Below are 15,057 nucleotides of genomic sequence, written 5' to 3'. Positions count from 1 at the left end.
TTAGCGAAGACTCTGGGTTCTAGGGCACAAGCTCACTTCCGCTCTGTGACATACCTGGGCGATTGGTCTCGGAACTTTTTATTGTGAGTAGGCTGCTGTAGCAATCCGTGAATTGCCTGGCGTATACAATGTATGTTGTGTCCGTGTGCGACCAGGCTAGGTTGTCTATTGCTTTGCCTTCTTTCTAAATAGGTACGAAATGTTATTAAAGACTGATGTCGCCAGTAGCAACAGTAAAACTGAAAGTGGAAACTGTCCGAGTTTCCTTCATGCGAGCTTCCAACCTGCGTTTCTTTTTCCAGAGGAGACCTAGAGAAGGCGGCAGAATGGTGAAATTATTTCACATAGCCGTGCTCTACAAGCATCCAACGAAAAGCGTCATATTAAAATGCGCGAACGAAGTGTCGTCCTTTGGTTACTTCCAGCGATCGAGGTACGTATGCGCCGGCCTGATAAAACCTCATGTGTCAAAATTGAGCACTGACGTTTTTCGGTGTTTCGGAACAGAAGTAATCCATTTACTTTTGCTGACTGAACCTAACAGTTTGCCTTCATTTGTTACAGCGTTGAGGAATTCCTCAAGTTTTCCAGTCAGATCTTGGTATCACGAAGCTGTGCAGCTACTCGGTCTTCGGTGCAGCAAAACGGTAGGCGTGACAGCCCATGGCTGGATGATAGTTTTATCGGTATTCCTTCTTTTGCGCAGAATATATGTGCCACGTCTACGTTCGCAGCGACTGTTTAGCCGGTGTTGTTGTCTCTGACCACGAATACCCAAACCGGGTCGCGCACACTTTGATCAACAAGGTAATCGCCAGTTTTTTTGTGTGCTCGCCACAACTCACGCTTTCGCTTTGTTTGCCCTCTAGGTGCTGGAGGACTTTGCCTCTAAAGTTCCATCGCATACATGGTCGTCGCTAGTTGAGAGGTAAAGCCATTTGCCGCGTTTTCGTTCTCGTGCCTAATGTGTTGCGATTCTCCTTTAGTACATGCCAGTTTCAAGGACTGGAAGCATATCTGGCGAAGTACCAGGTAAAGCGTGCAAATGTTCTGAAGCTTCAGCTTTTTGTTATCGTAGTACTTGCCAGCACCGTGCCTCACGTTCAGGTTTACTTTTCTCTTTAGGAGCCCAAAGAAGCAGATGCAATGACCAAGATCCAAACTGACCTCGATGAAACTAAAATAATCTTGGTATGTATGTATACACGCTTGTGTCATGTTGTGATGTACAGTAACTGTGAGCGTGCAATAATTTACTTATGCAGCACAAAACCATTGAAGCTGTCCTGGAGCGTGGTGAGAAACTAGATGACCTTGTGGCGAAATCGGAAGACCTAAGCATGCAGTCAAAGACCTTTTACAAGACAGTGAGTGCATGGTTTTGTACTACAAAAATCTTGCATTCATAATCAGTTATGCTTGCACTTCCCAAAACTAGCCTTCATTGTAGCACCATGTGCATGCTAGCCATTTGCTGCTTATCTTCTTGTATTAATGGTCTGAAGTTATTCGCATTTTTCAGGAGTAGAGGCACCAAATTTTATTTTTCTGTTCTGGCTTTGAATGATGTTCCTGCAAATAATAATCATCATCATCATCAGCCCGATTATGCCCACTGCAGGGCGAAGGCCTCTCCCATATTTCTCCACTTAACCCGGTTCTGTGCTAGCTGCATCCACTTGACCCCTGCGAACTTCTTAATCTCATCCGCCCACCTAACTTTCTGCCGCCCCCTGCTACGCTTTCCTTCCCTTGGAATCCAGTTTGTTACCCTCAGCGACCATCGGTTATCCTCTCTTCGCACTACATGTCCTGCCCATGTCCATTTCTGAAATGGACATGGGCAAATAATATATAATTCAATTTTTCTCTCGTGTTTTGTTGGTTAAGGTTTCAACTGTCAAATGACGGCTGTGATGTCACAAGTTTAAGCCATGTGATGCATGCTAAACCTGCAATATGCTCGCTGGTTTACCATTTAAACTCGCACTCTTGCACTGCTTGCCTAAAATTTGGTCTCTTGAAAAGTGAAGCGCTTTGCCGTGGTGGTTATTGTGCTCGACTGCTCAACCCAATCAAATCCCAGCCGTGGTGGCTGCTTTCGGGGGAGGCGAAAAGCAAGGTGCCCATGTCCTATGCGATGTCAGTGCACGCTGAAGAGCTGCAGGTGGTTGAAATTTCTGGAGTGTCTCCACTACGGCATCTTTCATAGCCTAAGCCGCTTTGGGACATTAAACCATACAAACCAGACTGAAAAATGAAGCAGCGATATCGCACTTTTTTTCTCCAGACTTGCGTGACCTGAACTTGTCTGTGACATCACAACTGTTGTTTGGCTGTCCAAATTAAAACTGCATGCGAAAATAATTTGATTATTTGCTTAATTGCCTTAGGTGGATTGCAAGGCCAAGCGAGGCACACCCAAAAAAGTGTGCATCCAAAAATTTGGTGCCTCTACACCTTTCAGTTAGTACCGGCATTCATTGCACATTTTAATTTTTATACATCAAGAATATCTTTCTCTGCATTTTTCTGCTTCGTGTTTTAAATTTTATTTGTATCGGTACTGCTTCCTGAAAGCAGTGTGGTTTAATCTGGTAAATGAAATCGGTGGTTACACGTAAAGTTCGCACATATGTAAGAGTGCTTTAGGGGCTGTGTTTTGGGCCTTCTGGTACAACTTCATCAACTCTTGGGAGCTTCCATTGGAGAAAGCAAAGCAAGAGCTTGGACAGAAAGGCATAACTGTCTGTTGCACTAACTTCCCACTCCCATGTTTAGACCAATTATTAGTCTTTGCAATTGTAGTGTGCTGAGCCAGACATATTATTTGGAAAGCCTTTATGCCTAGGTGATGCATGCATACACAGCACACCATGGTTTTTGGTTCAAGTTGAAAAGCAGTGAAAAATCACACCCACTAGAAAGAACAAACATTGACAGCTGCCATATGTCTCTTCTGTGGTGGATGTGGCTTTCTTGCACTGGTTTTCAACATAAACTGGTATGAACTTTCTCTGTTATGACCCAGTACGATAGTTTGCAGAACTTTCGACTTGCTTTATTACTAGCAAGGCACCTTAAATTGTATTCAGTATCCGTAAACATCCAATTTTGCATGCAAGAAGTTGTTCAGTGTTGCGGCAGACAGTGAGCAAGCCATTGTAATGAATGAAAAGGCTGCCTTACTGCACCATTGAGGCAGTGTTTCCTGTGTAAATTTTACTCTTGGATTTTAATCGGTAGCTGCAAGTACATTGCAGATATTTTAGCATATCTGCAAGGAATGCATTGGGCATGACCACCTTGGAAAATGGCTGCTGCTGTAGATTTAAAGGCTCATAGGAAGAGCTACAGTAGAAACTTGATGAAATTGTTACAGTTAATACAAATTTTAGGATGATGCTCATTCATAAAATTCCTTACCTGGAGTGCACAGTGTACAACAGGAAAAATTGAGGTGTTCTGAGCACACTCCTGCACCACTACAAACTGCACAAATGCGTGATTTGGGACTGCATGCTCGAGCACTACACACACTGCTCACATGTCACTGGTCGCATAGTGAGCACAGGCAGAAGTGGTGCAGGGTCCGCACATCACTGATGTCTCCTCTCGCACGGTACACACAGCAGAAGTGACAGGTGGGGGGTGGTCATAGTAAATCCTGTCAGCTGCAAACAGATCTATGTAAATACATGTCCTGTGCTTCTGCGTACAGATTTTATTTGGTCTGGGTGATATGAAATTTTTTACGGCCACGTGAGATTTGTATCATAATCGTTGTGTAATAAAACTCTGCATGCACTGTTTTGCAAACCTGATGGTGTATTTATGGCATATAGGTATTTGTTACAATTGCATTGCTCAAAGTGGAAATTATTTGGGATGTACTAAGTAAAAGCCGATTGCCTTGGCTCGGCTACCTGCTGTGCGACTTGCTGTCAAGTGATTTTGCATGGTATACTGCAAGGCCAATTAATGTAAAAGCTATAGTAGGCACTTTTCATATTTTTTTAGTACTGGAGTGTGCAATAGAGACCTTCAATATTGAGCACAAAGAGCAAATGCTTGCTTAACGAATGCTCACCAAAGTTGCTTTTGCCAGCCCTGATAAAGGTTGTTCTACTGACCACTCGTCTGCCCAGCAGTCATATTCTATTCTAGTCTATCCTACTAATGGATGGCTGAGTGCGATCATCGCCTGTGAATTTTTTTTGTCAACCTCATGACACAGCTTTCATACTCTCATTTCCTTTTCTTTTGTGCCCCATTGCAGTGGCCTAGTGGTTAGGGCAACTTGAGTGCTGTGCCCGAGAATGTGGGTGCAATTCCGATCAGCACAGCTAATTTTTGTTGAAGGCAAAACACCAATGCACCCGTGTACTGCGAAGTGTTCGCACATAATTGCTCCAACTTGCATTTTATGAAAGTTACATAACCAACTCACCCAAACAATCAGCGCCGTGTGTATCTTTTTCTTCTGCTTCGTTCTGTGTCTTCGCGCTGCTTTATCCAAAAAATTGCATTTAATATTTGGCTAACAGCACTTCTAAGACTTTGAACTAATGAACAGCTCAAAAGATGGTTACGAGTCTGCATATGTATGTCTTCTCCCACTGCCTTAAGTTGTAATAACAATAGCAGCAGATTTGCACTTTGGCAAGCATTGCTGTTATGTGCAAGTGTTCCTGGGAGCTATTTCAGTCATTTTACAAGGTTTGCAGATAATCATCAGACTCATTTTGTCATGAATCTATTCAAATGTAGTAAATTAATGGAAACTACTACTACAGTTAGGCACTCTTTTTGAGCTAGTTAGATGTGTGAGGACAAAAGCCAGGTATAAGTACCATATGTAGCCCTCTTTAGTGCTTTGTCATGGCTGTGCATAAAATAGCTGGCGATAAGTGGCAACAGTTGGGTCCATTGGAAGGGCAGACTAGAACAGTGTGCAAAGTGTCAGGATGAATCAATTTTCCGTTGAGAGTGCAACGCTATCCTTGTCAGTATTACAGCGCAGTGCTGTCATTCATCCCGAATGTAGCCTACTATCATGGAATGCATCACTATCATCATTAGTGCAGATTGGCCTGTTTTAATGTGGTACCATCGCATGCAGTTGGCACAAAAAGGCTAATGGTAGACAGAAGCGCACTGATAGACCATTATATGTGGTGGAAATGTGCTTGTGAAAAGACTTCACAGCATTTATTTTTAGTTTACAATATATGGAAGACTTTCTAAAGGACGCAGTTTAAGGAGGAGGCTATCTACATTACAGCACCTCACTTCTAGCACTGCACCTGGATTGGCTGTTGTGGAAGCTGTACTTGCTTCTGGTTATCGCGTCTACAAGCACTACGCTACAATTGGCTGAACTAGCTACTCTCAGACACCCATTCCAACTTGCATCCTCGTCTTGAGGGTAACGGTAACACTAAGTAAATAAATGACATCAAAAATACCAAGAGCAGCAAGGCAGATCCTTGCTTCTTTCCTGTTGCTTGAAGTGTATTTGAATGAATGTGAAGGGCCTTATTGTAATACTGTCCACGAATCAGAAGCTTCTCTTAAAGTGAATACTTGCAAGCTGTCCGGACACATTTTGGATGGAGCAGTTGACACAAGCACAGCGCTTTACCGCACTGCAGGCAAGCACATGGGACAACCACATTTACGCCCTTGTTCAAAAGTGTAGATGTCAGAGTTTAAGACATTCAAACCTGGTTAAAAAATGTGCACAGCAGTGTCCGATGTCAGTGAAAGCCGAGAAGCGTGTTTGAAAATTATACAGTGCTCAAGCAAGGCTGGCGATGTCACAGGAACACTTCTTATAAATGCAAGGATAAGGGCAAAACCTTCCGTTTGCAAGAGGTGTAAACAGTAGCAGGTCATTGGCATTTTCATTGCTGCTGAGGTGCATGCTCATTTCTGTACATTGTTGAAGGGCAGTACAGTAAAACCTCATTAATAAGATTCTGCTTAATACGTTTTTGGGCATAATGCTTTTTTTGTGTGTGTGATGGCGACATAGAAAGTAATCCAATTTGATTTAGATATAACGACCTTGAAAAAGTACGAAAAGGTAGCATGATTTCGAATTTCACTCTAAGAGTCAGTGAAAAATTAACTGTGGTTTAGCTTGTGGTTAAACCTGGAGTTATGCGAGAGCAGTCTGCATGACTATGCTTAGGTTTGGCTTGAAAGTAAAGGCATGGCTTTTGCACATAGTAGTTTACTGTATGATTTCAGCTTTATTTATGCCATAGGGGAATCACTTCACGTATGAGCACTCCTTGCCTTTCGTCGTTGACTATTCTCATTCGGGTGTAGAAGACTTTTAGTGGTATGACATCATCTCTACGTTGAACTCTGGGGCTTGCCACCATCACGACGTTAAACGAACTTTCTGTCCTAGCAACTTGCTGTTGTCGTTCGCCTCTACCAAGTACCGAGTTATATGTCTTCTTCTTTCTTCGCTCTTTAGACAGGCACGGTGAAATGGCGAGACTGTGGCCAATGTAGCTCTCGCTACTAAAGTTCTAGCAAGAGGTGGTGGTAGCCGCAGTAACCGTAACTGGTAAAGTAGTGGCCGAAGTTTCATATTCACTCAGTCAGGTAACCCCCCCCCCCCCCCCCCCCTTTTTTTTTTTTTTTTTTTTTTTTTTTGTTCTTGGCAGTGTACCAAGATGCTGCGTGATAACATTTGCTTGTGTTCATCTTCTGACAACATCTCCTATAGGGGTGATATAGAAAAGCTTTTAGACGTAGAAACAAAGTGTCCAGCACATACTGACAGATTATTCCAAAGTGATGCAATAAACGTATGTTCTGTGCCGAGCAAGTTTGGTCCACAGCCTTTTGGAGCCTGTTTTGGATATCTTTTCATTTTCAATGAAAATTTTTAGATCCCACTGTAGTATTCATGTCGTGTTATATAGCACTAGTGTCTCATGCACCTAGTTTATTTTTCAGGCTCGCAGGACCAATCAGTGCTGCACCATTCTCTGAAGCAAGCTGGAGCTTGTTGATCTGTATGTGTAGATATATACATGTTTTGTCAAGGCTGTTGTGGCTCTTGCTGGACGCCAAGCGCTACTCATTGTGCCACGTGGCCTTGTGTGGAGGGGCCATTGCAAGATAGTTGTTGTAACTAAGTGGATAAATAAACACGCAACAAGGGCCAGCCAGTGCATTCCCAAAGCTGTACAGGCAATAGATGCGTATTTATTTTGTGTTTGTACACTTCTGTACAGCACAAAACTTAACAATAGGCTCCTTTACATGGGCCTGACAGAAGCGGGTCAAGTGTCGGGCTAAGCGAAACCATCCTGACACTAGCAGGTCAAGTCAAATGCAGATGCAAAGCTTAAAAATGAGGCCATGTCAGTGCATGAGCTCTCTCCAAATTCAGTGGTGCACTGCCAATTAAAGTGAATGCTCTGCACATAGCAATTGCTACGATCCTAAGTCACTGCTGGCTTCAGCAATGGAGGTGCATTTGAAACAATGAAGACAGAGAAACAGTGCGTGCTATGCAGGAGAGCCATAGACCAGGGTAAGACATTTTAAACAAACAGGCTCAAAGCTTTGATTGGGTATTGGAGATAGTTTGCAGAATACTACAGTGATGCATGTGCCTGAAAGCAGCAAAAATACAAATCAAAGCTCTCTCTCGCTCCTCTTCGGAAAGCCAGCTTCCTCGTTCTTTATGCTGGCCCTTCCAGCCACAGGGATGATGTACAACCGCAGACTGCATCCATCGGTCAGCCAAAAATCTGACCGACAGGTGAAGGGTGGGCGTGGACAACTAAAGACTGAGATACATGTGAGCGAAAAAGTGAGCGACGCAACAGGGCGGCATGGCAAAAGCAATTGTGGTTTGCTCCATCGCCTACTGGGAAAGATACATGCACGCGACAGCGCGAACCGAGCGAAACGGCGATGCTATAACGACGCTCTATGTAGACTGTGTTGCTGGCATAGTGGCTTAGTACACCGCAAAATTATTGGCAAATGCAGCAACAGTCAAACGATTGCAAGAATTGAAGTTATGTTGCGACAACATGGGGCAAAGTAAAATGGATTTACAATAAACTGTATCACATTTGTGTTAACTTGCACTGTATGAGTAGTCACATGACCTCGTTTTCTTTTTCGGTTGCGATTAAACATTCTTTGAATCCTTGGCCATTCACCATTGTTCGTACAAAGCGAAAAAATTACGCTTTAATGCACAATCTCAATAAAACACTGCAAAAGAAAGGTGTGCGAAACGAGCGGCAGTGACGTACGCTTCGCATTCGTGCTATTGGCTAATCGTGCATGCACTTCCGGGCGAACGAGCGAAATTATTTATTTCGGCAGTACTGAGCGATGAGCCACGAGACACGCGCATTTCTTCGCGCGATGCGTGCTGTCGTCGCATTCGCATGAGTTTTCGCGTATGTGTAGCTCAGCTTTGTGTCAGCCGCTCACTGCGCACTTTTCCGCTGCACCTTTCGTTTATGTACAAGCGTACTACTACACAAAACGAAGTCTTGTAGTTTCTTTTCCTAGTCTATGTACGCTTCAGTGTTCTGTGTGCTGTGCCATTCATACACTCACATAATCACGAACAGATGTACAGAAACACACACAGCCCCTCCTTGTCCACGCTTCACTCACCCACTGAACTGAGGGAGACTGATGGGAGGGGTAGGGGTACTCCCTTCTTTACTTCCAAAAAAAAGTCTCCTGGGGTTCCCCAATGTGCTTGAGAATGCAAAAATAGAGGTTCAGTGCGGATGAACCGAATATCAAGCAGTTGTGACAAGGCTGGTTTCAGTGTTTACATTTCGTTTACTCTGTAACAGTTGTGAACAGAGCCTTGTGATCACTGTAGTAAACTGCTGCGGTTTCTATGTTTATTAGTGTAATTTTAAATTGGTCTAGGAGAAAGTAATGGCATAGTATCTGTCACACTTCTGAATGCACACTTAATCATGCCATAAAGGAAGGAAGTATAGAAAGAAGAAAGCTGCCATAGTGGCGGGCTCCGGAAATTGACGGAAGCTCGCTAAATTTAGCGGCCACTGTCTACACAGTGTGTCTGGCTCGCCAAATCTGGCGCCCGCTCGTGCCACTCCTATTCGACTTGCCACCAACCTAAGAACCACATTCGTATAAAGGCTCCCTGGTTCAAACGCTGATTATGTGATGTCAGTGCAGATTAAAGATCCCCAGGTGGTTGAAATTATTCCCGAGCCCTCCACTATGGCAGCTCTATGCCCCTTCTTTCAGTCTCTCCTTTCTCCCTTCCCTTATGGCGCAGTTAAGGCGTCCACCAGCAAGTGTCACAGATACTGCGCCTTTTCTTTCCATCACATTAACTGCGTTCTCCCTAGACTACCCTCTCCACGACAGCTGGCACGCGGCACTGTGTACACGCCTAGCAACACCTATAGTTTAGGGTCAAATTGCGGCGTAACACGGCTTTGACGAATGTGAGCAGTAGAACTAACGCTCTGAAAATAAAAACCATGTGATGTACTCCACCAGACACCACTCCTTCTACCAAACACTGAAGAGGAAGGGGAATTAGGCTTTTGACAAAAAGGAGTGAAAATCATATCAGAGGGAATGAAAGGAGAGAAACACTGCAAAATCGGTTGATTGTGGTGACTGTAACTGTACTCTTTTCAATAGTTTGCGGTCTTGCGTTCTGTGGGCGAAGCGTCACAGTCAACAGGGAAGGAAATGTTTAACCGGAGAGTGGGTAGTGGCTCTTTAAGACAGCATTTGTTTTGCCTGCACCTAGTTGGAATGGTATTGGCTGCCCTAGCTCAAATTAAAACGAGTGCTGCTATAGCAACACATTCTGGAGTGAAAAACAGCCCAGAAATTCAGCCTGATCTTGAAGTCTTCGAAAATCTTCCCACAGTAATCTGAAAGCCAGAGCCTTGAAGATGAAATAAAATTCGGCAGATAAGGGTGGTTGTTCATAAGAGAGTAGCAAAATGCTTTTATGTACATTGCTCTGAAAGGAGTGTTGCATGTCTTGTTTACATTTAACTAGCCGGAAATACAAATAAAGTTTTGTGTAATGTTTACCAATATATGAACGAGCATTTATCGTTTGTAAGCAAAAATTGATGAACTAGACAAGCTATGCTCAATACCTTTGCACTTTTAGAGCGCAGCTCTTTGGCGCCCGTTCGTGCATCTTGCGGCGTCACCTTCTGTGTTGACCCTCGTAACCAGGTTCTGCACTGTGCATGCGCGCCGCCGTGGAGGGCTAACCAAGTGGAACAGGAAAGCGTTTACTGGCATAGCATGCTTCCAGCATAAAAGTGGATTCTGCCTAGAATGCCGGTGAACTTTGGTGCGTTAAACGGAGCACTGGTTGTGTTCGATGCAGCGCTCGGTAGCCCGCACTGCCCAAGCCAAAACGCATAGACGCCGCTGTTCGCCACTGCGAACCGCCTGCCTATATAAGTAGTTTATTTTCTGCCAGTTCTTTCTAAGGCATGAGTGAGGCAACCGGTGGAAGTCTTTCGTCTGCCACTGCATGCACAGTTACTCTACCTAGTGCCACCGCTGCCTTTCCTGTTGTTATGCTGGCCACATATGCGTTATGATCAAGGACTGTTAGTGGAGTGTTTTTTGAAAAAGGAATATATGTGAAAAATAATAAGTGTAATTGCACATACATGTCTTGCTCGAATTCTTTGCCTCAATCTATTGAAAAGCTGATGAGCTGCACTCAAATTTCGCATTAGGAATAGCGTAATCATTGGCAAATCTTTATTTGTATTTCGTATGATAGCATAAAAGATCACTAGTCTTTCTGATCTTTACTTGCTTGAAACATGGAACAATGTTTGGCCTGTCGCAGTAACAAAACTGGCCGCTACGAGAGGCACCGCAAATAAATTGGACGCAGCAACTTGGCATCTCGCCAACTGCCCCTTTGGCAGGGCTTTTGTATACAAAAGGCTGCTCTGCTAGAATTTCCATTTACGGAGTTTCTCCCAAACGCACACCCCTAGAAAAGCCGAGCGCCAGGCCGGGGGACGCTTGTACCCATTTTTACCGGTGGGTGTCCGGCGGTGGGTTTCGAACTAACCACCTCCCGCAGCCGAGACGGGCGCTCTAACCACTTTTAACGTTTAAAAAGTGAACATTGGAGCACAATTACTACAGTTTTTCACATGGTTTGGACTCATCATACAGTGCGCCCTCCCCCAAATTGACATGGCACCGTGGCATGGTTAATCTAAATGGCATATCAATTCGACCCTCCCATCAACCACTTCGTTACACTGAAGCTTTATGACCAAATGAGTTTTAAGAACCATGACTGCCTTAATCAGCACTTCTCTAATGCATACTATGACAATGCCAATTACAACAGATGATCGGGCTTGGTATGATGGGGACCAGAAAAGTGGTAGTAATGACGCAAATAGCTTAAAGTGACGTACAGCATGCTTGTTGGTTAGCACCTCTACTGAGCTTCACTAGACTAAATATCGCTGTCCATGTCTGCATTGATTCTCACAGCAAAATATGAAAACATGAACTTCACAAAAGTTTTCTGCTGTGTCAGTGTAGCATATCATATAACGAGGATGGCACCATGCACTTTTCGACTGGCTGCAACTTCCCCCAGCATCAGTATGAAAACCAACTTTTGCTTTCACCTACTGCTACTAAAATTCCCCACCTGTCAGCATTCACATAGCAGGCCACGTATGCGTTTAGATCAAGGACTGCTAAGAGTGTTTCTTAAGACGGAATATGTTGTAAGCGGTTTGCCCTTTCACTGTGGCGAACGCCAAGCGCATGTCTCACGCGTTCCCTCCTCCTTTCACCCTCGCCTGGTCACACTATATAAGCTGGTTGAGGTACGAATAAACTCTTCTCGATCCTGAGCGTCCGTTTGTGTTCATTTCAGCATAGCATGCGCTATGCGCATTCCAGCTATGTAACAGTGGCGACGAGAATGGGATCTGAACCCATGTGGGCATTTTTAAGGAAAGAGAAATGTTGTAAGCATTCTGCCTTTTCACTGTTACGAACGCCAAGTTTCACGCGTTCCCCCCCTACCCTCGTCCGGTCACGCTGTATAAGCTGGCTGAGGTACAAATAAACGCTTTTCGATCCCGAGCGTTCGTTTGTGTTAATTTAAACATGGCACGCGCAATGTGCGTTCCAGCGATGTAACAGCGGTGGCGAGGATAGGATCTGAACCCACGCGGGCATTTTTAAGGAAAGAGAAATGTTGTAAGCATTCTGCCCTTTCACTGTGGCAAACGCCAAGTGCATGTTTCACGCGATCCTTAATTGTCGGCAATTTGTCTCACACAATGGCATAAAGGATCACTGGTCTTTCTGATCTTGACCTGCTTGAAACACGGAACAAAAATAAAAGGGTATCCTAGATGTCTCGTAAGAGGAGAATGGCGAAAGCCTACCCTTCCTATCCTATAATTTGCTCCCATTGTTAGCCTCTTGTCGGCATTTGTTGCAGTGCTACATATAATTATAATTGGTTTACAGGAAAGGAAAGGCGCAGTATCTATCAAACTTTCTCCGGCAAGTGTGGGTTTGGACGGTACACATATCGCGCCTGTCGCGTGGCGTTCCTTGGTACGCGTTCAAGTGTGGCATTGCAGATGGCAGGGACGCATCCAGCCTCGGCCAATCAGAACGCTGCAAAAGCAGGACACACTTTGTCCACGACAGCATGAGCCATTAAAGGCTTTCACCTGTTGCATGAACATCACAAAACTTTAAATTTTCTGCTGTATCAGTGTAGCATATTATATAACAAGGATGGCACCATGCACTTTTTGACTGGCTGCCATCTTTGGTAGAAGCTTCCCAAGTGCTAGGAAACGCTAAGCGATTATGTCAAGGACAAAGCTCACTTCCCCACCTGCTGCTAACTAAAATCCCACACCTGTCGGCATTCACATAGCCCAACAAGCAAATTTCAGCCTGAAAGTACACTTGACCCGCTTCTGTCAAGCTGTCGGGATGTTTTTTTTTTTTCCATGACATCCCATCTCCAACACTGGTCCTAACAGCCCATAGGACTGCATATGGCAGTTATAGAACGTTCATCTTCACATTCATGGTCCATTCCACTCACAACACTGGCTGGTGGAAGCACACCTGTCCATTCAGACAGCCAGAAGCAAGCAAAAAATGGGTTGGTGAGAACTTTGTGCTCACAACGTAATTGGAGTGGCTCACATTGGTCAGCACAGGGACCAGCGGCCGGGGAGGCAATGTGGGCACACAGTCACTGAGTTCCCGAAAGTCCGCGTCAAAAGCTAATAGGCGCACTCCACGTTCCAGTGGCGAGCAAACTAGCCGACCGTCGGTGCTGAAGCATAGCTCCTTAATCCAGCCCCTGCCACGGTTCGGTTCCTGGGTGTAATAAAGAAGCCGCGGCTGTGCGGCCTTGCACCGGACGTCCTTGGATGTGCTGGGCCTGCCCAATGGCTGCAGGCCCATGAAAGGTGGTTCGCCAGGGCGCAGCCCCACAGCATCCTGCACAGCACCTTCAGTCACCACTGGTCCATGAGGGCCACCCAACGACACATGGAAAACACGAGACTCTGAAAGCTCGGTGGGTTCCTCGTGGATGAAGACCGACGGTGTCCACAGGCGCTCCCAGGGATCGCGCCAGTGGGATGCAGCCGCTGGCTGCTGCTGCTGGCGTTCCCACGCGGGCAGGCCTCCAATGAGCAGCTCATCTTCGAGCTCAGAATCGGTGTCAGGCCAGTCTTGCTCCTCACACGAGCTACTGCCAGCAGCACTGTGGCTGGTGCTGCTGTTGCCCTCTGTTGTTGGCGGTTCTTGGATGTCATGCACACAAGTCCACTGTGCGGGGAAGAAATACAGTAGGCTTTCATGAGGATGAGGGCGAGTGTAATGAGACAGCCAAATTCTGTTTAAAAAGTCAACAAAAATACATATTTTTTCTTTTTTTACTATTAAAGCATGCACAAGCAGTATTAAAGCAGGTTTAGGAAAAGGTAAAGTGTGGGGAAACATTGAGTGAGTGAAGCGAGCAACAGCAGATTTTTTAGTGTGGCAAAGTGTAGAGTCCAAACAATTCAATTCTGGAACAGTCCCAAAAAAGTGCAGTGAAAACATTTTAACTTTTGTTACTTAAATTGTTATGCACATTACAGTTTTGCAACTATATTGCATTACAGCTTTGACAGCATGCTTTCTGTTGTGCCAATTTTTTTGTATTTTTGCACAACAGGTTGGCACAACAGAAAGCATGCTGTCAAAAGTTGTCAAACCAGAAGCAGTTGTGGCCCAAGTAACAGGTGCAAAATTTTCGTTTAACAACGTGACTGTCAAATGTCTACATGCATAAAAAAACTTGCCGACGATTACGTTACTTCCTAATGCAAAATATGAGCGCAGCTCATTAGCTAGACTGAGGCAATGATATCGATCAAGATGTATGTACAATTACAGACAACTTGTTTATTTTTCACACACATTCCTTCAAGAAACACTCCACTAATAGTCCTTGACTGTCATGAAGGAAGCCTGCCACCACATGCAGCGGCGAACGGTGGTGGCAGGAGCACGCGCAGCAATCTGAGAACACGTGCAGTCGCAGCCATGGAGGAAGGGGGAAGGAGCGCGTGCTGCCCCGGCTGCGGAGCTGGTTACGAGGGATAATGGCGATGACAACCCGAAACGCCGGAACAGGTGCCAAGAGCTGCGCTCTAATAAGCTAAGCAATCTGCCATGCCATAGGGTTCCTGATGCTCCCATGGGCCCTTCTGCCTCAAAGGATGCACTGAGAACAGTGCAAACATTAAATATAGCAAGCGCTCATGAAAAAATGATTCTGAATGCATTCGACAGCAGCTGAGTTTTAAACACGGATGTTTTAACCACGGTTTGGTTTGGTTTGGGGGGTTTTACGTCCCAAAGCAACTCGGGCTATGAGACACACCGTAGTGGAGGGCCTCAGAAATTTCGAGCACCTGGGGTTCTTTAATGTGCACTGACATTGCACAGCACACGGGCACC

At 45.0% G+C, this 15,057-nt stretch overlaps 2 protein-coding genes across 4 annotated transcripts in view; one reads left to right on the top strand and one right to left on the bottom strand.

Moving 5' to 3' along the window:
- The first annotated feature begins 10 nt into the window (after positions 1-10).
- Ykt6 (YKT6 v-SNARE homolog) lies at positions 11-7,217 on the top strand. 2 transcript variants are annotated; one of them, XM_084591074.1, is made up of 9 exons: positions 11-83; positions 303-433; positions 565-647; positions 707-807; positions 870-928; positions 987-1,032; positions 1,126-1,191; positions 1,266-1,367; positions 6,979-7,217. In XM_084591074.1, exons 2-9 carry the CDS (start codon positions 327-329, stop codon positions 7,012-7,014), a joined length of 600 nt encoding a protein of 199 aa, XP_084447200.1. In that variant the 5' UTR covers positions 11-83; positions 303-326; the 3' UTR covers positions 7,015-7,217. The 2 variants fall into 2 exon arrangements, with proteins under 2 accessions (XP_084447200.1, XP_084447199.1); XM_084591073.1 differs by having other exon boundaries at positions 55-192; positions 6,979-7,216.
- The window catches only part of LOC146206402 (DDB1- and CUL4-associated factor 10), a 34,525-nt gene continuing 26,662 nt past the window's right edge, over positions 7,195-15,057 (bottom strand). For both annotated transcript variants that reach the window (XM_084591072.1, XM_084591071.1), the window contains exon 7: positions 7,195-13,878. In XM_084591072.1, the coding sequence (XP_084447198.1) occupies positions 13,138-13,878 (741 nt within the window). In that variant the 3' untranslated portion in view covers positions 7,195-13,137. The remainder of the gene's footprint in view (positions 13,879-15,057) is intronic.

Source organism: Amblyomma maculatum, chromosome 1, assembly GCF_055883805.1.
Source record: "Amblyomma maculatum isolate TAMU_Amacu chromosome 1, ASM5588380v1, whole genome shotgun sequence".
Lineage (NCBI taxonomy): Eukaryota > Metazoa > Arthropoda > Arachnida > Ixodida > Ixodidae > Amblyomma > Amblyomma maculatum.
This window is presented reverse-complemented; position numbering and strand designations above follow the sequence as displayed.

Coding starts and splice junctions, on each gene's coding strand:
- Ykt6 (XM_084591074.1), top strand. CDS start 327: ATGGTGAAATTATTTCACATAGCCGTGCTCTACAAGCATCCAACGAAA. Junction 648..706: donor GTCTTCGGTGCAGCAAAACG/GTAGGCGTGACA, acceptor TCTTTTGCGCAG/AATATATGTGCCACGTCTAC. Junction 1,033..1,125: donor CATATCTGGCGAAGTACCAG/GTAAAGCGTGCA, acceptor TTTTCTCTTTAG/GAGCCCAAAGAAGCAGATGC.